General features: G+C 44.0%; 1 protein-coding gene across 1 annotated transcript in view; it reads left to right on the forward strand.

Moving 5' to 3' along the window:
• The window catches only part of LOC124794649 (proteasome activator complex subunit 4-like), a 228,268-nt gene that overhangs the window by 132,937 nt on the left and 69,683 nt on the right, over positions 1-25,648 (forward strand). The window contains exon 23 of the mRNA XM_047258171.1: positions 9,582-9,777. Coding sequence (XP_047114127.1) covers positions 9,582-9,777 — 196 coding nt within the window. The remainder of the gene's footprint in view (positions 1-9,581; positions 9,778-25,648) is intronic.

Raw genomic sequence — 25,648 nt, forward strand, 5'->3', positions numbered from 1 at the left:
TGCTGAAACAGGGGCATCTCCAAATGACACCCAGAGACATTGCACAGATGTTGGTCAAACATTTTGCAAGCCAGGGTCCAGCATTTAGTTGCTACCATGCAACTGTCGAGAGGGCAAGTTGGACTTCAGATCCAACTGTTCTGAGGTCTACAACTCTCCTTTCTCCACGTGGGAACTCGAATCAGCATTGTCTGAGAATACTGATACTGCACCCAGTCAAGACTGAATCCAGTACTGCATGCTTCGCCATTTGCCAGCGGTGTCAAAGGAAACTCCCTCAAATGTTTTAATCTTATTTGGCAGTCAGGAAACTTCCCAAACTCATAGAGGGAGGTGGTTCTAATACACTTTCTGAAACCAAGAAAGGACCGTACTTCTCCCAGTAGTTACAGCAGTATCGCCTTTACAAGCTGCATAGGAAAGACCGTGGAACAAATGGTTAACTGTCATCTGGTCTGGTTGTGAGAGACCAGGCAACTCTGTAGCCGCCCTCAGTGTGGATTCTGAAGATTTCGGTCCACTGTCGACAACTTGACCCTCCTAGGGGTGGCTGTATCAGTATATTCTTTGATATCAGTAAGACATATGACACTACTTGGAGACACTGTATTCTCACTCAAATGCATCAATGGGGCTGTTGTGGGCACCTCCCCATCTTCATACGTTCTTTCCGTCTCAGCCGTTTCTTGGGACCCGAGTTAGTGACACACTGTCTCATCAATTTGCGCAGGAGAATGGTGTTCCTCAGGGCAGTGTTTTAAGGGTTATCCTCTCTGCCATAGCCATAAACACTATCACATCCACAGTAAGGAGTCCTTTACAGTGCTCCTTATTTGTGGACAATTTTGCTGTTTTCTGTTCCTCTTCCAGTGTTGCGATGGAGAGCCGTCAGTAGCAACTTAAGGTGCAGAGGTTAGAGGAATGGGCTGCAGAGATGAGTTTTTGGTTTTCTGCGGTAAGTGTGTGTGTGTGTTCATTTTAATTGTTCTTGTCATCTTTTTAATTTACCGGCCTTGCATTGGAGGGCCACCATCCTACGTTTTGGAGACTCTGCAAGATTTCTGGGCCTCATTTTCGACTCAAAATTATCATGATTGCCACACCTGAGAGACCTGAAAGCCAGAAACCTGAAGGCACTGAACATCATCAAATGCCTTAGCCACAGGTCTTGGGGAGCGGACAGGGCGCGTCTCCTCCAGTTTTGTTGGGCTTTCATGTGTTCATGGCTGGACTATGGGTGCACCATGTGTGGGTCAGCGAGGCCCTCTCTTAATTACGGATCATTGATGCTGTCCACGATGAGGGGATTCGGCTAGCCAAGCGTGCTTTTCAGATGAGTCCCTTACCCAGCCTCTGTGCTGAGGCAGGGGAACTGCCACTTACCATCAGGATCTGGCGCCAGCTGAGTCAAGTGTAAGTTCCTCGCAGCTCCAACTTCACCCGTGCACCATACTGCTGCTCATCCGTCTCTGGAGCGCCTTTTTTCCAACCATCACGAGCCACAATGCCATTTGGGATTTGTATGCTGGGTCACTCAGTGTGGAGCCAGAATGACTCCAAATCCAGGGTGTTAATAATGTAGCCCTGGTTACTGGAGAGGCCCAGAGTGATTTTAGATTTGGCGCAGTACAGGTGAGATAGCACTTCTGCTTCCATTTTTAATGTGATATTTTCTGACATTTTACCTGAGCACCGCAACCATGTAGCTGTTTTTACGGATGGGTCTAAGCAGGGGTCTCTGTTGGTTGCACTGTCATTTTTCCCAGATCATGTCCTCAAGGTCAGACTGCCCCCCAGAAATTACTATCTTTGACGCAGAATTATATGCGATCTTGCAGCACTGTAGCAGGTGGGATGTTCTCCCAGTGTTGGATTTCTTGTCTGCTCAGATTCTCTGAGTGCCCTTTACTCTCTCTAACATTTGTACCCAGCAGAGAAAGTAACCTCGAATATCCAGGATGCCCTCCTCCAACTACAACAACTGGGGAAGGAGGTTTCTTTCTGCTGGGTACCTGGGCACGTTGGAATTGCGGGGAGCGAAAGGGTGGATCAAGCAGCCAAGGAGGTGTGTCGTGATCCTCAGTTATTTTGGAGTGCTATCCCCCTGCATGCTATCACCTCACCGTTGAGGTACGAAGTCATGTGTCGAAGGGAAGACGAAAGGCTGGCAGTGACCGATAACAAGCTCCGTGTCCTCCAGTTCACAACTCGGCCATGGGGTACTTCCTTTCAGCCATGTCAATGGAGACAAGGTCCTTCTTACTCGTCTTCACATAGGCCACAGTCCTATGACACACGGATTCTTACTATGGTGAGAGAATCTTCCAATGTGTGGTGCCTGTGGCTAGTAGATCACGGTGCAACACATTTTATTGGACTGCATTTTATTTGCCGACCAGCGGAACTTGGTGGACTTGCCGTCGAATAGATATCGAGAATGTGTGGTCATTCCGAGCACATGAGTGTATCTCAATTTTAGTTCCTCTCCACATTGGTTTGTTTTAATAAGCACAAGGGCACTGATGACCTTGCCATTGGGCACCCAGAAAATTGTTTCTTGCCAAACAACTAAAGGAAAACTTTTCTTCCCCAATCTGTATAATCAGTTGATTTATAAGAATAGAATTTCTTTAATATGATGGCTTTCACAATTTTTTTTTGCATTATGTCTGTAAACTCTTGGAAAACCACAGCATCAATACAAGGAGCCAAAGTCAGCACGCAAAAATTTAACAGGAACATATAATTGTATAAATCTGAGACAGGAGGAACAATTTTTTATCATTAGTTACAAATATTACTAGGGAGTAAATATATTGGGAAGCAAGCTTAAAGGGTCTATGATCTTTGGAGATGCCTCTTGATTTGAAGAGATTTGCGGTTGTGTACTTTACTCAGTATTATTATTGCTCACTTTTTGATAAATAAGTTATTTATTTTCTTTAGTTGTATTGTCCCAGAAGATAATTGTGTAAAGCAACAGGTAAGAAAAGGCACAGTGCGGTGTCTAATCCCATTATGGATGCAAACTGTTCAGTGTTATAGGAGGTAAACACTGTCACATTATCAGAATAAAGGTGGTTTGGGTGATGTCAAGGGCAAAGATTTGTTTCAAAGTCTGTGATAATAGCAGCAATAGTCATTTGCGGGATGCGAAACATAAAAGGAAAATAAAAAAGGAATCAACCATGACCAAGGATAGCTACATCTGCATGGCGACTCTGCAAATCACACTTTAGAGCCTGGTAGAGGGTTCGTCAAATCACCTTCACAACAATCTCTATTATTCCACTCTCAAGCAGCGCATGGAAAAAACAAACACCCGTATCTTTCCATGCAAGTTCTAATTTCCCTTATTTTACTCTGATGATTGTTTTTACCTATGTAGGTCATCATCAACAAAATATTTTTGCATTCAGAGGATAAAGTGGGTGATTGAAATTTTGTGAGATGACCCCACCGTAACAAGAAATGCCTTTGTTTTAATGCTGTCCACCCCAGCTCCTGTATCATGTCCGTCACACTCTGTCCCCCTATGTCTTGATAATACAGAACAAGCTGTCGTTCTTTGATCTTTCTCAGTGTACTCTGTTAGTCCTATATGGTAAGGATCCCGCACTGCGCTGCAGTACTCCGTAACAGAATGGACAAACATAGTTCAGGCAATCTCTTTAATAGGTCTGTTGCATCTTCTAAGTGTTCTTTCAATGAAATGCAGTCTTTGGTTTGCCTTTTCCACAAATTTTCTATGTGTTTTTTCCAATTTACATTGTTTGTTAATTGTAATTCCTAGGTACTTAATGGAATTTATGGCTTTTAAATTTGATTAATTTATCGTATAACCGAAGTTTAATGGATTCCTTGTAGCACTCTTGTGGATGACCACACACTTTGCATTATTTAAAGACAATTGCCAATTTTTACGCCATACGGATTTCTTATGTAAATTGTTTTGCAGTTGCTTTTGATCTTCTGATGACTTTTAGATTGTAAACGACAGTCTCATCTGCAAAAACCTAAAATGGCTGCTCAGATTGACTCCCAAATTGTTTATATAAATAAGGAACAGCAGAGGACATATAACACTACTTTGGGGGATGCCTGAAATAACTTCAGTTTTCCTTGATGACCTTCCGTCAGTTACTACAAACTTCGATCTCTCTGGCAGGAAATCATGAATACAGTCACATAACTGAGACAATATTCCATAAACACACAATTTGATTACAAGCTGCTTTTGAGGTACAGTGTCAAAAGCCTTCTGGAAATTTAGAAGTACAGAAACAATTTGAAATCCCTTGTCGATAGCACTCAACACTTCTTGTGAGTAAAGAACTAAATGTGTTTCACAAGACCGATGTTTCCTAAATCCCTGTTCACAAAATGTCAATAGGTCACTCTTTTCGAGGTAATTCATAATTTCAAATACAGTATATACATAACATTAAATATTACAGAATTTTCTTTTCTTAAATTAATAAGAAAGTCCCAGAATCTTTTAAAAAATGTGAAGGTGAGGCAATGAGAGAGCGGGACTCAAACCAACAACATTTGACGCAACTGAGCAGGCTTCCGTAGCTGGCATTATTATGATTGAAATTCTTCTGGGCACTTTACCTAGTCATTGTATAAAATATTTTAATTATAAACTGTAAAACCGACATTTCAACCACATTACAATGGCTGTCCTCAGGTCAAGTTTATAATTAAAGTACTTTATACAATGACATGGTACAATACACTGAAGAATTTTAGCCATCACAAGAACATGTGACTTCATAGCTCCTCTCCTCTATCCAATACACCACATGAACTTGCATTACGTTCAACTATCTTACAATATCCAGAAGAATTTAACTGTTGATTCATCATTAACTGACATTTAATTATAACAAACCATACCAAGAATGATGCGTTTTTGATAAATCTTCAACGTGCCACTGCTTTGAAATGGCATACTTGGCTAGTAAGAAAGTTATAGTACGAAAACAACCAAATACAAAGATTCTTTAACCACCAATATGATGTTTTCTGTAATTTGGTTATGACAAAATGTACCAAAAATGATACACTTTTGAGAGACGCTCTATGAATCAGTATATCTTATGACAGTGTATGTATGTATGTATGTATGTATGTATATATATTCAGCATCTCCTCCTAAACTACTGGATCGATTTTAACCCGGCATGGTACAGGTATCACTTGCTGTCTGTGAAGAACTGCTTACCTCTCAAAGGGATGGGTGGTGGTGGGGATGAAAAAGAAGCACGATGCGTCACAAGGAAATACACAGATATCCTCATCCATTATTTGAGAATGAGAGCACCTGTGATTTTGACAAACTGTGCACACAATTTCAAATCTTTGTAAAATATTTTCTCCCTGACACTCCCCACAAAATGATGAAATGATGAAAAGATAAAGGTTTATCGCTTACTGTATTTTCACTATTCATGCAGCAAAACTGCTGCATCAAACATGACATTTTAATTTATTTCTTCATTACTAATAACTTGATGTGCGTGTGTGCGAGTGTATACCTGTCCTTTTTTCCCCCTAAGGTAAGTCTTTCTGCTCCCGGGGTTGGAATGACTCCTTACCCTCTTCCTTAAAACCCACTTCCTTTCGTCTTCCCCTCTCCTTCCCTCTTTCCTGATGAGGCAACAGTTTGTTGCGAAAGCTTGAATTTTGTGTGTATGTTTGTGTTTGTTTGCGTGTCTATCGACCTGCCAGCGCTTTCGTTCGGTAAGTCACCTCATCTTTGTTTTTATATATAATTACTAATAACTCAGTTTGAAACACATTTGCTGACAGTATCCATGTAAGTCGGAGAAGATTGCATGAAAGATGACTTGCGTAGGTTGCATTTAAACGCTCTTATTTCCAGTTTTTTGAACAGAAGCTCAGGGTTTTGAAAGTGATCGTCCGAGGTTGCAACATTAACCAAAATACAGTCATGTATGCGCCACATTTGGGAATACCTTGTAATCATTGATCCATAAATTATTAAAACATGGCATAGGCAAAAGAGATTCTGAAATGTAATTAATGATAGCAGTAAAGCCGCTGTGGTGTATTTAGTGCTAGGTAAGCCTGTGATGTTGTTTAGAAAATATGCCTCTGTGACATTAATTTTATAAGGAGTTGTCTAATTTTGCAGAGTGTCATTAGAGGAAAGTTTTCACTTCAGCTTCTGCGTATATCGTTACTTTAAAATCACCACAAATACTGTAGGTGATTAAGTTAGAATGAACCATCAAGATCACAATAATATTTGTTTATTGCATCAGGTCACTGTTCTCCATAGGCTATGTTGTCTAAATTTATGAACTTTAGGTGCTGTTGAGTTTTTGTGCTGTTACCAGATGAGTGGCCCATTGACTATAGGCCTTCGTGAGTGAGCCTGTCTATATCTGTTTTGAAGTCATCTTTAAAGCCAAGGGCACTGGGCGATCTTTGAAGACATGTAGGACGGCCATTGCTTTACGAATTATGTGATCTTTGACATCAGTTGGTGTCCCTAAGCCAAGTGAGAAGTTTGAGCATTTCTATCACAGCGAGTCCTAGAGATGGCACAAGGCCCTTTGAATTTCATTGTGTGCACTGTATTGTGAACCGTAAATCCAGAAGTGTGGAAAGAGTCTACTCCAAAAACACTGTCCACTTTTGGTTCAGCAGCCACCAGAAAATTTGCCGGACGAGTGATGTGGTTGGTAGTAAAACTGGAACCTTTCTTACCAGAGGCATTGAGAGGCATTGATGGCTTCTATGTGCCTTAAGACGTCATCGCTGCCTGCAAATCCAATGGCCCAAAATTTAAGTAAGTGGATTGGTTTAACCAAGGACACATAAGCACTCATGTCCAGTGGTAACTTCATAGGACGTTTGCCAATGAACAGATCTAAGTACATTTTCATGACTGCATTCTGACAAGTCTGTACTCATATGGTTCAGTTTTGTAGAGTAAGTTGTATTTGCATCAGAACTGCTAAAACATACCTCTCCAAATGTCTCTTTTTGCTGTACCTGTGATGTGTTGCCCATCAATAGGGGCAATGGTACTGTTGTTGATGTGGCCAGTCACTGCCGGTGTGCACTACGGATCAGTGGGGGGTCCCACTGTAGATGTCGTGACAACCCGCACGATCTGTGTTGGTGAGCTTACTGCCACGTTTTCTTCAGTCATAAACAAAATTTGGGCTGTGTGAGTAGTTCTACGGGCTTGAGCTATTTGCTTTACTTCTTTCAGAGAAAGAAGTAAAGCGATTTCCTCAATATAAGGTTTCTCACTTGTGAGTCGGGTATAAGCCACACTGTAACTTCCCTGGTTAAAGAGACTGTTTAGTTCTACCTGCAAAAACATTCGAAACTGCAGTTCCTACTTAACCCATGTTGGTAGGCAGCCAAATCTGTGTAAGATTGATTGGCCCTTGCAGCGGCACAGTTATGTTCATCCTTTATGTGCACCTACCTGTGAACTTGTTGCAGCAGATCGCCGGTAGGAAAACCGAGCAGAAACGTACCGTACTGCAACTCACATCAGGCTGCATACAATGGTACTATTCTAAGAATTGGGAAAAGGTCTTAATTTTGAATGAAAGGTAGAAATACTGGCAAAACTTTGGTATGAAAATGCCTGCCATGTTATTAAATTTATCGGTGTCTATTGCACTGTAGCTTTTAGTTGCAGATCTGTTCAACATGTCACATGGAATTACTATCTTTTCTCATACACAAAATTACTTAAAAAATCTGTACTTTCGAAAAAAACACAGGAATACATATACCTTCACTTTAAAACACTTTTGAAACAAGTAACACAACTAAGACTGGCAAATTGTAACTTCCTTTGGAGCACATACTACACACGACCATACCATTGAAAGGCTGGGCTCTGACTTCCTTAGACTGCTATAAGAATTCTATGCATCCAAGGGAGAATACACACGAAGAATACTCCATTCTGATTGGTCAGTTTTCTTTAAGTCCAATAGAAAAACTTTATTCTCCCGCATTAGTCTGCACTTTTCATGACTAACCAATCAACAAATAGCGCACTTTCTAACTGTACTTTTCCCGAAATAAGTATTTAACAGTCTGATATTTTGTTTATACTTTGTTATTAACTATTTTCATTTGCACTCCAATTAGCTTTCCTTGTACCGTAAACGTACTTAACATATTACAATACAAAATTCCCCTTCGTCTGGATTCACACTATCTTAAAACTTTCTCGCACTAGTTGGTACAGCGTTCATCGGTAAAACAATGATCTACATATTTACTTTAGACTACTTTCTTGCATCATTCACACTGCTAAAATCATATACAAAACTGTACAAACATAAATAAACAAAAAAGCCTTCATGAAGTAAAGAGAACAATTCACAAAAACATTCTCTTGACCAGTTTCTTGAATGTGTCTCTGCACTACTGGACTCTGGTGGTCAAAATTCTTAACTACATTATAGTTCTTTCTGTTTAGTCCTGTCCACCGCTGTCCTCTGACAGATGAAAATTAGAACTACGTACTCAACTGAACTCACTTCAGGCCGTCTGTCACTGTGCATGCACAAGTCATTCTCCCAATACACAGGCTTAAGGCAGGAGCGATATAATTTTTTGGTGCCAGAATTCTAAATCTGCTGCAGTAACCAACTTTTTGTTGAAAAATGTTCTTGCAACAAAGAAAATATTCAAGACAACTGAAGTTCTGCTGGGTTCGTTAATGGCTACAATTTATGTATTAGGTGACAAGAGCATGACCTTTTCAGTCTCTCCGAATCAGAAATTTGAGAAGCTGAAAAATATAACTGAACTCATTGGCAGTGAGCATCTCACTCTTCATGTTGTTCATTAAATGGTGGAAAAGCCGAAACATGGGTGACATAGGAGGTGTTCTGGATACATTCACTAATGCTTGCACTGCCTGTAATATAGGGTCGTTAGTTCCTGATAACCCTGTGGAGTTCACCTTAGTAGTTGCTGTAAGTACTCCATGGTTAAAAACCTGCATTCTTGCTTAATTACAAAGATTTCCAAAGTCTGTTTTGCTTGTGTCATGGGTCCCGAGTCATTACTACTTTTTGGAAAAGCCAAGTTACACATGAAACTGGTGATGACTAACTGGGGTTTATTCACAACAAGAGATATACACCAGCTGCTCTGCAGAAACAGTGCAAACTGTTGTAAGTCCATTCTCCAAAGCAAAGCAAAGTCCACTCCAATGTCATGTCAAAGTTCTGCCTGCAATAATTAGAGTCCACAATATAAACACCTTACCCAAACTGATACCACATTCATGAATACACCTCAGATTGCATCACAAGGCAGACGGTCCCTCGGCCAGCTTATATGCGTCAGAGAGTGCTCACAATGATGAGCACACTCTGGGGAATGGCATCACATTGGCTGACATGATGTCGTGCCAGATATTTGGTTCCCCTAGTGATGTAGGGTGATAAAACTACAGTTTTCAAGTTAGGACAGTTTTTATGAAGTGTGAAAAAAGAAAGGGGAAAGTTACAAGAACAGGAGAGAGTTTCATATTTACTCTTTACTTTTGACATTTGTTCCAGGGAACTGCAAGTATATGCTCCATCTTCAGATCAACCCAGTCTCAGTAGATCACATGAAGAATTAAGTGATGGAGAAAAAGAAGTTGACATTTTCTTTTCCTCACAAGGAAACATTGACAAGCTTGTTAAATATTTAGCACTTGAAGAAAAGAAAGGAAAGGACAAATTTAATGGCTACAGATTCATTATGTTCAAGGTAAAATAAGTCAGTTATTTCTTTCGTGAAAAATGTTGTTTTGCAACCAGTTATGACAATAATTTTTATGTGATATAGTTTTCACGCAATTGTGGTGATTTTATTTGGTCAGAAGTTCAACATTGCTATACATTAACAAATTTTCTTTCCACTCCATTTCTTTCAGTATTCCACCTTATGAAACTTCTTTCCTCACTTATAGCTGCAGATGAAACATTACACTCAACTTAGTACAGTTCATTAGAAATGTTTAGATTTGTTTTGGGGAATAAGTGGAACGTAAAGTTCATAGGAGTGGTAGGAGAAATGGTTTTAAGGGCTCCGGCAAAAGGGAAAACTATTATTACTACACAAAGTAATTCAGTCTTCAGCCCCAAACTTTTTCTTCCTCACAGCAGATTTGTGAAGGACATAAAAATTCATAGAAGATTGGTTCATATGAATGTAGAAAATGAGTTGCTGCCCATATTAATTACTGGAAATTACTGTGAATGATCAAGATTTGTTTAGACACTGGAATCCTTAGAAAAACACAGTTCAGGGTAACACTGACCTGGAAATTTCTTAAATGGTAGTGTCTTGTTTCTTTTGTCTTCTTTATATTATCTGATCTTAAGGTTGTGTAACTGAAAGCCACACATAGCTCGCTGGACCACGACATACGATGCAGATATAGTGCTGCAGTCTGGTTAGTGTTAAAGTGGGCAGTGTTTTTCAGATTGTTACTTTTTTTTTGTCAGTCAGTAGTCTGTTGGTGAGATTAATCAGCACAGTATAGAAATTTTGAGAAATGAAAATCCATCTGCAACCAGCAAATATTCGACCACATTGATTTGTTGGAATTGTACCATTCTATTCATATGCAATTTTCATATTTGTTGGAGAGAACATCCTGCTTATTGTTAAGAGCTGAGGTATTAAGTACATTTGCAGTATGTCCAAATAAGAATTTCATTCCCGTATTTTAAAAAAAATTGATTCGGACACATAATGGGGCTTTGCTGTAGACGGGGGGGGGGGGGGGGGGGGGGGGGGGGGGGGGGGGGGGGGGGGGGGGGGGGGGGGGAATCTGTCGTATATTCATCACAAAATACAACATTGACATGTGTTATGAATGAGATGCATATTATACTGTGAGCTTTAAATTTTATCCAAAAATATAAATTTCCAAAGTATGACTTATTGCATTATTCATTGTACATGTGAATGAGAAGCCCCTGTATCCTTAGGTCAAAACAGTACATTTTTTCTTATGGGAAACATTCCACGTGGGAAAAATATATCTAAAAACACAGATGCTGTAACTTACCAAACGAAAGCGTTGGTATGTTGATAGAGACAATAAAAAACACACAAACACACACTTCAGGAAAGAGGGAAGAAGAGGGAAAGATGAAAGGATGTGGGTTTTAAGGGAGAGGGTAAGGAGTCATTCCAATCCCAGGAGCGGATTCCCTTAGGGGGAAAAAAAGACAGGTATACTCTCTCTCTCTCTCTCTCTCTCTCTCTCTCTCTCTCTCTCACACACACACACACACATCCATCCTCACTTATACAGACACAGGCAGACATACGTAAATGCAAAGAGCATCATTTCGTCTTTCCCTCTCCTTCCCTCTTTCCTGATGAAGCAACCTTGGGTTTCAAAAGCTTGAAATTTGTGTGTGTGTGTGTGTGTGTGTGTGTGTGTGTGTGTGTGTGTGTGTGTGTGTTTTTATTGTCTCTATCAACATACCAGCACTTCCATTTGGTAAGTTACAGCATCTACACTCCTGGAAATTGAAATAAGAACACCGTGAATTCATTGTCCCAGGAAGGGGAAACTTTATTGACACATTCCTGGGGTCAGATACATCACATGATCACACTGACAGAACCACAGGCACATAGACACAGGCAACAGAGCATGCACAATGTCGGCACTAGTACAGTGTATATCCACCTTTCGCAGCAATGCAGGCTGCTACCCATGGAGACGATCGTAGAGATGCTGGATGTAGTCCTGTGGAACGGCTTGCCATGCCGTTTCCACCTGGCGCCTCAGTTGGACCAGCGTTCGTGCTGGACGTGCAGACCGCGTGAGACGACGCTTCATCCAGTCCCAAACGTGCTCAATGGGGGACAGATCCGGAGATCTTGCTGGCCAGGGTAGTTGACTTACACCTTCTAGAGCACGTTGGGTGGCACGGGATACATGCGGACGTGCATTGTCCTGTTGGAACAGCAAGTTCCCTTGCCAGTCTAGGAATGGTAGAACGATAGGTTCGATGACGGTTTGTATGTACCGTGCACTATTCAGTGTCCCCTCGACGATCACCAGTGGTGTACGGCCAGTGTAGGAGATCGCTCCCCACACCACGATGCCGGGTGTTGGCCCTGTGTGCCTCGGTCGTATGCAGTCCTGATTGTGGCGCTCACCTGCACGGCGCCAAACACGCATACGACCATCATTGGCACCAAGGCAGAAGCGACTCTCATCGCTGAAGACGACACGTCTCCATTCGTCCCTCCATTCATGCCTGTCGCGACACCACTGGAGGCGGGCTGCACGATGTTGGGGCGTGAGCGGAAGGCGGCCTAACGGTGTGCGGGACCGTAGCCCAGCTTCATGGTGACGGTTGCAAATGGTCCTCGCCGATACCCCAGGAGCAACAGTGTCCCTAATTTGCTGGGAAGTGGCGGTGCGGTCCCCTACGGCACTGCGTAGGATCCTACGGTCTTGGCGTGCATCCGTGCGTCGCTGCGGTCCGGTCCCAGGTCGACGGGCACGTGCACCTTCTGCCGACCACTGGCGACAACATCGATGTACTGTGGAGACCTCACGCCCCACGTGTTGAGCAATTCGGCGGTACGTCCACCCGGCCTCCCGCATGCCGTCAGCTGCACATACGGTTCACGTCCACGCTGTCGCGGCATGCTACCAGTGTTAAAGACTGCGATGGAGCTCCGTATGCCACGGCAAACTGGCTGACACTGACGGCGGCGGTGCACAAATGCTGCGCAGGTAGCGCCATTCGACGGCCAACACCGCGGTTCCTGGTGTGTCCGCTGTGCCGTGCGTGTGATCATTGCTTGTACAGCCCTCTCGCAGTGTCCGGAGCAAGTATGGTGGGTCTGACACACCGGTGTCAATGTGTTCTTTTTTCCATTTCCAGGAGTGTATATATATTGTGACTTACCAAATGGGAAAGCGCTGGTAGATAGAGTTTTTTGTTTCTACCAGTGCTTTCCCGCTTGATAAGTCACAGCATCTTTTTAATATATTTTTCCCATGTGGAATGTTTCTTTCTAGAGAGAGAGAGAGAGAGAGAGTGTGTGTGTGTGTGTGTGTGTGTGTGTGTGTGTTGCCTTGATTTGGTTTATGTGGGGAGGCAGAAACAACAATGGTCTTAGCCCACTATTTATTGTGCAGTTTCATTTGATATGATTCTAGTAAAGCCAGTTGGTTCCCTTCAGAAGTAGTAGTAGTAGTAGTAGTAGTAGTAGTAATAGGAGGAGGAGGAGGAGGAGGAAACCATTTATTAGTTCCTTATTAGACATAATTTCTTCGGGCTGTACCAACATGAATATTGTAACACAGTAGATACGACAATCAAAAATACACCACACTGTAGAGCATCTCAGAGAATTTATTTATTTGTCATCAATACACCTCTACATGTGAACCATTTATAACATGAAGAATATTGAGTCTATATTCAATTTCTTGCCAAGTTCTTTGTAACATTTCCTCTGTTGTTGTTGCAATCACATTAGTGATACAATGCCTCAATGTAGGAATACCTTCCCTTTGGTCACATACACACGGTCCTTCACAAATCCTCATGTGAAGAAATGAAGCAGTGTAATGTCAGGTGGACATGGTGACCAGGCAGTGGGTCCTCCGTGTCCGATTGAACGATTGGGAAATTTCCTATCCAGGAACTTGTGAACAGCCATTGACCAGTGCAGCGGAGCTCCGTCTTGTTGAAAAATGATGTTGGGTTGCAAGTCTTGTATCTGAGGGTACACAAACTGCTCCAACATGTCCAGATACACTGACCCATTCACTGTCTGTTCTGCAAAGAAGAATGGTCCAACAATCTTTTCGTGCATTAGCCCGCACCAGACGTTTAGTTTAGGGCTATCACAAACATGTTCAACGACAACGTGCGGATTTTGTGAACCCCAAATCCAAACACTATGCCTATTAACGCTTCCTGATAGATGAAAAGTTGCCTCATGTGAGAATAAACATCTTTCCAGGAAGCTGGCATCCATGGCAATACGCTGCAGCATATCCGCAACAACTTGTTGTCAGTGTGGTTTGTCGTTCGGCGTCAGATGTTGCAGAATTTGCACTTTGTAAGCACACATACAAAGACGCTGGTGAACTACACGATGCAATGTTGATTGAGGTACATCAAGTTGCCTAGATGCTTGACGAATTGACTTACATAGGCTTCTGAGAAATGTTTGTCTGATGTCCTCCACTGTCTCTTCTGAAACTCCATAATGTGCACTGCCAGAATGTTTCAGAACACTTCTTGCTGCCAGAAACTTCCTATACCATTCCTTAATTGTTTTCGCATCAGGTAGATGACATTCATACACATAACGATAATTTCTTTGCACAGTAATTGGCAATTTTGTTTCTGCAAACCACACTACTGCTTGCGAGGGCTGCTGTGGAGTTGCCATTTTCCCTTCATGTGACCGTGCTGCACTCTTGTGACGACACTTGGCACTTCTGAGGCAGGAATATAAATTCTTTGAGATCCTCCACAATGTGGTGCATTTTTCATTGTAGTATCTACTGTGTTTTTTCTCTCCTGGGTCCTTGAAATCATGGAGGTTTGAGTGGGACACCCTGTATTTAACTCTTCAGTGTGTTCATTCACCACAAGGCACAAGGTTTCCCAGTAGTGGTGACAAGACCCATCCTTGTGGACACCCCCCACCCCTCTGGTGGTGGTTGATCACCATTTTCTCATTCATCATGGAGGCTTCAATCTTTCTTCTACTTAGCATGGTCGTAATCCACTTTCATACGGTGGTATCAGTGCCATGCTCTTTTGCACCTCCAATCATGGATTCAAAGGTCATAATGCCAAAAGCCCCCCTTGATATCCAGGAAGATGCGGAGAGCTATTTCTTGAAAATGTAGAGCTTTTTCCACCTTCCGAACAAGTTGAGATGAAGTGCTGTTTCACATGATTTACTCAGTTAATATGCGTGTTGGTTTATATGTAGAGGAAACTTAGTTAATCAATTTTTCTTAACACACACATTAACCAGTTTCTCTAATGTCTTTCAGAGAAGGGAAACAGATTGATCAATGTCATATCCTAAGCCCTGGCATGATCAGTTCTCCCTGGCTTTGGAAAGACAACCACCTTAATTGTCCTCTAAGATTTAGTAATGATTCTTCCTGTTAGGCTGGCTGCTGTGGCCGAGTGGTTCTGGGCACTTCAGTCCGGAACCCCGCTGCTGCTATGGTCGCAGGTTCGGATCCTGCCTTGGGCATGGATGTGTATGATGTCTTTAAGTTAGTTAGGTTTAAGTAGTTCTATGTCTGGGGGCTGATGACCTTTGAACCATCTTCCTGTTAGGTTGACACTAAAGAGTCTGTGTAGGAATCTAATTAAAGCCCCTTCAGCCTGTTGTTTTAGAGCTAGAAAAATTGTGTTTGGACCTGGTTTGAAACCAACACTGTCTCTTTCAGGTTCCCAGTTTCTTATTGATTACCTGTAAACCAGTGTCTCTCAGGGACTGACTCCTGGTCTTTGTTGTCTGCCAGAGTGCATTGAGGGAAATGAGTCTTGAGGAGCATGTCCTGCATCTCACTCGCTGGTCTCATATACCAGGGTGTCTACGACCTGGGACATCCGGGAAAAACCCGGGAATTTTTCATTGCTTTTGTTCTCAGTTAAATTTTTGTAATTTTGACTGGTAAGAACCAATACTCTAAGAAAGGATATTACTGTATCCTGCTACTGCAGAATAATACTGCAGTAATAAAACGTGAACGAGAGAAAAAACTGAAATAAAACTTAAATTGCAAAGGAAATGCGCCATATACAGCAACAAACACAGTGCTCATACAAGTGTCTGCTAACAGCAAAATGTGTCAAAGGCTTTAGGAAGACTATGCAATGCTTCGTAACAACAAATTGCCTCCGATGAGCATGACATCACAACTATTAACATTAGATTTGTTTTAGGAGTTACAAGTGGAATCATGCGCATGCACAGTTGAGTAGTATCTTTTTCCGCTTGTGGCTACAGAAACATGGCTGTTGGCTGCAAAAAAAAAAAAAAAAAAAAAAGGGGGGGGGGGGGGTTGTGGGCATTGGCATCAGAACCAATAAATAGTTGTTCTTTGTGCTGTGAGCAGCTGTCTACCAGTCCTCCACTTCCTGTGAAGGAGTAGTACCGTATTTACTTGAATCTAAGCCACACCTGAAAAATAACACTCAAAATCAAGGAAAAAAAATTTTCCCGAATCTAAGCCGCACCTGAAATTTGAGACTCGAAATTTAAGGGGAGAGAGAAGTTTTAGGCCGCATCTCCAAATCGAAACAAAGTTGGTCCATTGTAATACGAGACACAATTTAGGTCGAATGAATGATGATACAGCTACAGTAGTTTGATTCGAGTCGTAACCTTAGCAGTTAAACTTTACCCGGTAGCCATTGCTATGCGTCAGGGGCTCTGTCCATATTTATAGGGTACCCTTCCTTTTTCACGTGCTTCGTCTGGTTTGAATTGATTGCTTATTTTTCTTTGATCTGATAAGTGCCGTTTTCTTTGTTATAGGTGTTTACGTCACCCTAAGCCGAAAATGCATTACTGTACTGTGTCATGCATTGTTTGTCGCATTCTGACAGTGCAAGTTTACGGCCTGTCGCAGCTCGCGGCATGGCTTGCTTTTGTGCGCACTACCGCCGCTTACAATTTAAAAAAAAAAGGGAGAGAAGAATCGTCTCATTAGTGAAACAATGGCAAGAGACTGCTATTTGTTGTTACTTACACTGCTGATTTCTTTGATAATGATCAACAAGAACCAAATAATAGACTGAGTATGATAGAAGATGTTCTGAACAGGAGTTTAGCGAAAATTTTTCTCCGTTTGAAAATCTTTGCAGGCGCCTCTTTAGTTCATTACACTCTGCACAGAAATTAGAGTCATCTTAGATTTAAAAATCTAGTCAATTGCTGTGCTTCATTTCTGACTGTATCACTATTAGGCATAAGAATAATAGGAATATAGACATGAAATGATATGTATATTCTTCCACGTTTGCTGTTGTCTCAGTCTAGTTTCGTAGTTTATTAGGCAGACAAGATTTAAGTGAGATAGCAGCAAACACATAACAATACATGGCAAAATGTTTATATTCATATTATTCTTATGGTGAAGAGAATACTGCATGTGATTCACATTTCATAGAAGTTCCTATTGGCAACCATCTCTTCTCACAGGTAGGAAAAAATTCAGAACATAGAGTTGGCCATATTGACAAACATCCTGAACAGTCTTGCCAGTTGAATTTTCGTCTTACATTGAAATGCTGCTACATTTGAAGATGAACAATACGGAATTTGTATTTACTTCGTCGGATAATATATGAAAATGCTGTGGTCGAAACTCGGGGCGGAGAAAAAAAAGCTCGTCTTCCACCTCTCTCTCTTCTTCTTCTTCTTCTTCTTCTTTTTTTTTTTTGCTGACACAGAGGATTTGGGCCGGTAATTATCTTTGTGCCTACAAAGCCTGCCTGTGTAGCGCTACATATATTCTACGGCAGAGGTTAGTTGTGGCGGCACCCACCAACATTTTTCATTTTTCAGAACTTCTGCTTGCTTTGCACTCGATTCTAAGCTGCAGGCGGTTTTTTGGATTGCAAAAACCCGAAAAAAAAGTGCGGCTTAGGTTCGAGTAAATACGGTACTGTCCTGGTAAGGAAGACAAGCCTAGGCCTATTTCCTTCATGCTTCCTTCATCAAGCCATTTCGTCGTGAAGTCCCTGGAGCGAAGTCTGCCTTCAACATGAACAAAATTTTATTCATATTATCAATATATATATATATATTAAAAAATAAGGTTCCTGGATCAGGACCATGTCCACTTCCTCTCTTCGTAGAAGATGACTAAAGGTGACAGGTGCCCCTTTCTGAGTAGCAGGTTTTTTGCAAAACTTTCAGTCTACAACTTGCTGCCATAGTCGCTTCAAATGTCTGTGATTACTCTGTCAGTAACCCATGAGAACCTTAAGTTGAATTTCAGGTCCTGTCCTCACAGTGCCATCAGCGATTTTTCACCGAGTTCCACCGCATGGGTTTGTCCATCCGATATAACCTTTAGTTTGACTACCCTCTGGTCCTCTGTCAAGATCTTCTAGTTCTGTACCACTACTTTCCCAGACAGTGTCTGAGAAGGGTACCCTTAAGAACTTTCAGTACCCAAATTGGTATCTTTGTGGTCTTAGAAGAGCTCAGCTGCTTTATTGACCAACAGATCTGCCTCCTCCCACAGAGGGATCTTGGGCACCATCTTCAGATGCCAATCCACTGTTCCCATCCCTTTGCAGTCAAAGATAAGAGCCCCCTTGTCTAAATAGACCCTCCTGAATTTGGGTCTGGACTTGCATCCTCCTCAGTCTTCTCAGAGAAAGCCATGTGAAGAAGTTCGACATGCTGGAGTTTATGATGAGTGGATATCCTTGTTGGATAAATGCCATCCTAAATACCGAGACTGCAGTACTATAGGTCTGTTTCTCTATTTCTTGCTTCACCTGTTTATCTTGAGAAGTGGAAGTGTCAGACTGTTTCCTTGTTCTCATGTTTTCTGTCTTATAGGTAGAAGAGTTTGATTAATCCCTTCACTCTGAGACAGTCTTTTAATCCCTTCCCCTTCCACCCCCCACCCCCCACCGCCCAATTAACATTTAGGAAGCCTTTCTTTATCTTCCTTTTCGTTCCTGGAGAAGTTCCCTTCTTTGAGCCCCAAACAAGGATTTGATCTTGACCTGGTCCAACTTCTCAGAGACAATTTCCCCTTTCGGACAGGTCTGTTGCTTGACCCAAGTGTGGAAACAGCATTCAGCAGTTCGAGCACCTATGCTTGGGAGTTTTTAGGCCTCATTGAGTCCCTCAGTTTCTGTTTTGTTTTGCTCTGTGTTCTCCATTTTGGTTCCATGAGAATTGTGGATTTATTCAGATGACACCAAAGAATCCCTGTTGTGCAAGCCTATTTGCTGAGGGAGATAGCTCAATATCCCTGAGGCTCTCTTAATGGCACACATTCCCACACGTTTTGCACTACTCAGCACACATTGCATCGCACCTTGGTTTGGGTATATTGGGAAATGGGAAAGGACTTCGGGAGTGGATGTGGGAGAGATGGAGCATTGTGGGACACTCTTCATCTGGTTCATATGTGAGATCTGCTCAACATGGGAAACCCTGTCAGTAGCTGTGCTACTACCAGAACAGCCATCAGCATCTTGCGAGCACATAAGCCTCTCTGCCTGTACCGACAGTTCTTCTGCAAGGTGGTGTCCCCCAAGAGGTTCAGACAGATTTAGTGACAACAGCTTAACGAGACTGCTTAAATCACTCATGCAATCCATCCTAAAATATTGCTCAAGTTTGAGAGACCCATATCAGATAAAACTAACAGCGGATATTGAATGTTTACAGAGAAGGGCAGCATGAATGGTCACAGGTTTGTTTAATCCAGGGGAGAGTGGCACAGAGATACAGAAAGAACTGAAGTGGCAGACACTCAAAGACAGTTGTGAACTATCCCAAGAAAGTCTATTAACAAAGTTTCAAGAACCAGCTTTAGTTAGGGATATACAACAACCCCCTATGTATAGCTCACACAGGGATCTTGAAGATAAGATCAGAATAATTACTGCACACACAGAGGCATTCAGTCAGTCATTCTTCTTTCCCTGCAGGTCCGGGGGTTAGAATAGACCCAAGGTAACCTGCCTGTTGTAAGGGGCGACTAAATGGAGTCTCTCACTTTTTGGCCCTATGAGTTCAGGTCCCATTCTGTGGTTTGACCTGCCACTTTCAAAATTCTACAGAAGTGTGGGTCATATGGGGAAGGACGCCTTTTGTGGTGCACGAGTTATCCATAGTGTCCTTAGATTCAGTCTCCTGAATCTCTTGTCATGGCTTTGAATCTCCATCTGCGATTCAACTATTTGGGCGAGGACACTTTCCGGGGTATGTCATCTTTTTCCATTGTCTCCTGTCCTCTTTCACCCCCATGACAATAATGGATTTCTCTGCGCCCAATATCCAGCACGGTAGCCAGTCTGTTGTGGTGGGGCTGTCATGTACCCATTTGGTGATAGCCCCCTGACAGCAGAGGGATCGCACTGCTGATGCCTGAGCTGTGAACTCCCCACGTATGCCAAGGAGTAGATGCCTGTCTTCCTGGGGCATCCGGACTCCCGGCAACGGCCGTCATGCCAGTTGGCCTTTGCTGTGGCTGGGTGGCACTCATGGCGGGAGCCCCTGATCAGATTGGGTGGCATCAGGGTGGATGACCCGCAATAAAGCACACTAAGTCATCTCTTGCTGGTGACTGTACAGCACCAGCAGTCTCTAAGAAGGGCAATATCGAATACAGTGCCGACAGTTATGACCCTAAATCGTTTCCCTCCCTCACTACACCATGGAAGGAACATAGGGCTACAAAATGGAGAAAGCCATATTCACCTTGATTTTTAGTCTTTAGCAGAACTGATGGGGGGACTCCTTTCTACTTATAAAGCCTCAATTTTTCATCGAACACCTTGAGGATAAGTTGCGAGAAGTGACAGCGTTGTCCAAGATGCAAAATGGCGCAGTCTTGTTCCAGACAGCATCCCCAGTGCAATCCTGAGTGTTACTCGCCTGTGACAAGCTGTGTGATATTCCTGTTTCTGTAACTCCCCATAAAAGCCTCAGTGTGGTCCAGGGGATCATTTTCCACCGCGATCTCCTCTTGCAGTCTGACAATGAGCTCCACGCCGATTTAGAACGGCGGGGTGTTCTCTTCAGCTGGCGCGTTTACAGGAGACCCAACGACAACAGGGTTGAACTGGTGCCTTCATCTTGGCCTTTGAGGGTGATTCATTGCCTGAAAGGGTTAAGGTGATGGTTTACCACTGTGACATTAAACCATGTGTCCCTCCCCCTACACGGTGCATTAAGTGCTGGAAGTTAGAGCGCATGTCGTCCCACTGCACTTACAGCACCAGATGTCAAGACTGCAGACGTCCACTGCACCCTGATACTCCATGTGTGCCTCCTCCCACTTGCATCAACTGTGGAGAGCACCACTCCCCCTGCTCGCCAGACTGCCCAGTACTCCAAAAGGAGCAGAAAACCATGGAGTACAAGACCCTGGACCGGTTGACTTACACAGAGGCTAAACATAAATTTGAAAGATTACCCCTATTTGGTTGACGTCAACATATGCTGCAGCTATGTCACCATTGCCATCCCAAGTGCCAGTGGTTCCTCACTCTGTGCCACGAACAGTGGGCACTATGGGCGACCAGGATACATCCACCCCCTTGGTGGTTGGGGGCAAATCTTCCTCTGTTGCTCCCAGAGCACCTACTTCGAGAGCAAGGTCCGCCCCCCTCCCCCCTGCCGGAGAAGCAACAGCCTCCTCCTACTCCTCTCGTGCAGAAGGGGTCCTTTGGGGCCCTCTCTCTCTGAAGGTATCCACTAATGCAAGGTGGACACTCGCCAGTGGCTCAAGGAGCCAAAAGCTGCTGGACGAAGAGCTTCATGTCTTCCTCTGTGCCTGAAGCTACTTCAGAGAAGTCCTCCCAGCAAGCCCCTAAAGAGAAGCGAGAGGGCAAGCAAACAAAGAAGTCTGGTAAGAAAAAGGATACTCAGGTGGCCCCAAAACCACCACTCCCTACCAATTCTGCACCTGAAGATGCGCCGAAGATCTTAGTGTCCCCTGGAGACCTGGATCTCACTGATGCCTCATCCACCATATAAATGGCTACAAATACTCAATCGGTGGCAGCAGGTGACCCTGAGGCATATCCTGCCTCCTTGCATATTTCATACCTTCCCAGCCTCACAATAATGTCATCCTCCAGTGGAATTGCAGCAGTTTTTTACACCACCTGGGTGAGCTACAGCAACTCTTAAGTTTTACACCTGCTTTCTGCATTGCCCTCCAGGAAACCTGGTTCCCAACAATGCGGACACCTGTCCTCTGCGGCTATAGGAGATATTACAAGAACCGTAGTGACTATAATAGAGTGTCAGGTGGAGTTTGTCTATGTCCTGAACTCAGTATGCAGTGAACCTGTGCCTCTTCAAACCCTACTTGCAGCTGTGGCTGTCAGGATAAGGATGACACGTGAAATAACTGTCTGCAATGTATATCTTCCTCCAGATGGTGCAGTACCCCTGAACGCATTGGGTGCACTGTTGATCAGCTCCCTAAACCTCTCCTACTTTTGGGAGATTTTCATGCTCATAACCCCTTATGTGGTGGCATCGTGCTTACTGGCCGAGGCAGAGATGTCAAAAATTTACTGTCACAATTAGACCTCTGCCTCTTAAATACAGGTGCCCCCACACATTTCAGTGTGGCACATGCACATATTTGGCCATTGATCTTTCGGGTTGCAGTCCTGGCCTTCTCCCATCTATCTCCTGGAGAGCACGTGACGACCTGTGTGGTAGTGACCACTTCCCCATCTTCCCGTCACTGCCCCGGCGTCAGGCCCACAGACACCTGCCCAGGTGGGCTTTAAATAAGGCAGACTGGGATACTTTCACTTCTGCTGTCACCGTTGAATCTCCCCCACATGGTAACATCGATGTGGTGGTTGAGCAGCTAACTACAATGATCCCTTGTTCTTTAGGGTACCCTGGTGAAGGACAATCCCTTGGTGGTCGCCAGAAGTCGCTGAGGCAATTAAGGAGTGTCGGCGAGCTCTACAGCGGCATAAGCGGCACCCTTTCCTGGAACACCTCATAGTCTTTAAACGGCTCCGTGCCCGCATTCGTCCGCTTATCAGAAGATGGAAACAGGAGTGTTGGGAGAGATATGTCCTGACCATTGGTTGCCATATGTAACCTTCACAAGTCTGGGAAAGATGAAACAAGTCAAGTTTTTGGGTACCAGACCCCAACAGGTGTTCCTGATGTTAACATAAATGGCGTATTATCTACCGAAGCAAACGTGATTGCCAAGCACTTTGATGAGCACTGTGCACGCGCCTCTGCATTGGAGAATTACCCCCCCCAGCCATTCGCACTCTCAAACGGCAGATGGAAGGGAAAGTCTTCTCATTCACTGCACACCACAGCGAATCCTATAATGCCCCATTTACAGAGTGGGAGTTCCTCAGTGCCTGTGCACATTGCCCTGACTCAGCTCCTGGGCCAGATCAGATCCAGTCAGATGATTAAACATCTCCTCATGATCTTCAACCGGGTCTGGTGCGATATTGTCTTTCCATCACACTAGCGGAAGATCACTATCATTCCAGTGCTCAAACCCAGCAAAACCCACTTGATGTGGATAGCTATCAGCCCATCAGCCTCACCAACGTTCTTTGTAAGCTGCTGGAACTTACGGTGTGTCAGTGGTTGGGTTGGGTCCTGGAGCTCCATGCCAGGGCGGTTTCCGCCTGGGTCACTCTACCATTGATAATCTTGTGTCACCCAAGTCTGCCATCCGAACAGCCTTTTCCAGACACCAATGCCTTGTTGCCGTCTTCTTTGATTTACGAAAAGCATATGACTCCATCTGGCGTCATCATATCCTTGCCACATTATACGAGTGGGGTCTCCAAGGCCTGCTCCTGATTTTTATCCAGAATTTCCTGTCGCTTTGTACTTTCTGTGTCCAAGTTGGTGCCTCACATAGTTCCCCCCATATCCAGAAGAATGGGGTCCTGCAGAGCTCTGTATTGAGTATATCTCTGTTTTTAGTGGCCATTGACAGTCTAGCAACAGCTGTAGGGCCATCCATCTCACCCTGTCTGTATGCAGATGACTTCTGCATTTTTTACTGCTCCATTAGTACTGGTGTTGCTGAGCGGTGCCTACAGGGAGCTATCTACAAGGTGCAGTCATGGGCTCTAGCCCATGACTTCCAGTTTTTGGCCGCAAGGTCGTGTGTTACGCACTTCCGTCAGCATTGTACCATTCATCCGGAACCAGAACTTTACCTTACTGATGATCGCCTCACTGTAGTGGAGACATATTGATTCTTAGGACTGGTTTTTGACTCCTGATTGACTTGGCTTCCTCACATTCGTCAGCTTAAGCGGAAGTGCTGGCAGCACCTCAATGCCCTCTGCTGTCTGGGCTACACCAACTGGGGTGCAGATTGCTCTACGCTGCTGCAGCTCTAAAGAGCCCTTGTTCAATCCTGCATTGACTATGGGAGTCTGGTTTATGGTTCGGTGGTACCCTCAGCGTTGCGTTTACTCGACCCAGTGCACCACTGTGGCGTTTGACTAGTGATGGGAGCTTTTAGGACGAGTCTGGTGGCCAGAGTCCTGGTGGAGGCTGGAGTCCCTCCATTGCAGGTCAGGCGTACGGAACTGCTCGCCAGTTACATTGCACACGTTCATAGTTCTGCGCATCCAAATTACCATCTCCTTTTCCCACCCACAGTGGTTCATGCCATGCATTGGTGGCCCAGGTCAGGGCTTACAATTGCAGCTTGTGTCCGATCCCTTCTATCTGAACTGGAGTCCTTGCCTTTACCACCTATACTCAAGGCCCATGGTGTACATCTAGGCCGCGGCTTCGCCTGGACCTTTCACAAGGCCCAATGGACTCAGTTCACCCCACGGCTCTCCGCTGTCACTTCCTCTCGATTCTTGACTTGCACTGAGGTCATGAAGTGGTTTACATCGATGGCTTATGGCTGATGGTCACATCGGCTTTGCGTATGTCCATGTAGGACATGTTGAACAGCATTCCTTGCCCGATGGCTGCAGTGTTTTCATTGTAGAGCTGGTGGCTGTACCTCATGCTCTTGAGCTCATCCGTTCATGCCCTGAGGATTCGTTTCTTCTGTGTACTGACTCTTTGAGCAGCCTACAAGCTATCGACCAGTCCTACCCTTGTCATCCTTTGGTAGCGACCATCCAGGAGTCCATCTATGCCCTGGAATGGTCCGGTCGTTCAGTGGTATTTGTCTGGACCCCAGGACACATCGGAATCCCAGGCAATGAACTTTGACAGGCTGGCCAAACAGGCTACACAGAAACAGTTTATAGAGATTGGAATTCCAATCACTGACCTACATTCGTTTTACACCGCCAGGTTTTTCGGCTTTGGGAGATGGAATGGCACAGTGTCAGTATGCACAACAAACTGCATGCCATTTAGGACACTACGAATGTGTGGCAGTCCTCCATATGGGCCTCTTGCAGGGACTCTGTGGTTCTCTGCCAGCTCCACATTGGCTATGCTTGGGCGACCCACAGCTGCCTCCTGCTCCATGAAGACCCGCCTTAGTGTCGATGTGGCACCCGGTCGACAGTGGCCCATATTCCGGTGCACTGTCCCACTTTGACTGCCGTGCGACGAAATCTTCGGTTACTGAACTTGTTGCCGCTAATTTTATCTTACAATGCCTCATTGGCTGATGTAGTTTTATGTTCTATTAGCGAGGGTGGGTTTTATCATTTGATCTAAGTTTTAGCGCATGTCCTTTTGTCCCTCTGTGTCCTCCAACCCAGGGCTTTCAGGGTGGAGGTTGTAATATGTTGCAGAGTGGCTGGCTTCACCTTTTTATTCTCACAGTCAGCCAACCATGGTAATCTGTTTTGTCATCTTAATCTCTTCTGCCTGTTTCTTGCGTTTCTGTGGTTTTCTTGTCCCCTTTTGTCCA

Source organism: Schistocerca piceifrons, chromosome 4 (assembly GCF_021461385.2).
Source record: "Schistocerca piceifrons isolate TAMUIC-IGC-003096 chromosome 4, iqSchPice1.1, whole genome shotgun sequence".
NCBI lineage: Eukaryota > Metazoa > Arthropoda > Insecta > Orthoptera > Acrididae > Schistocerca > Schistocerca piceifrons.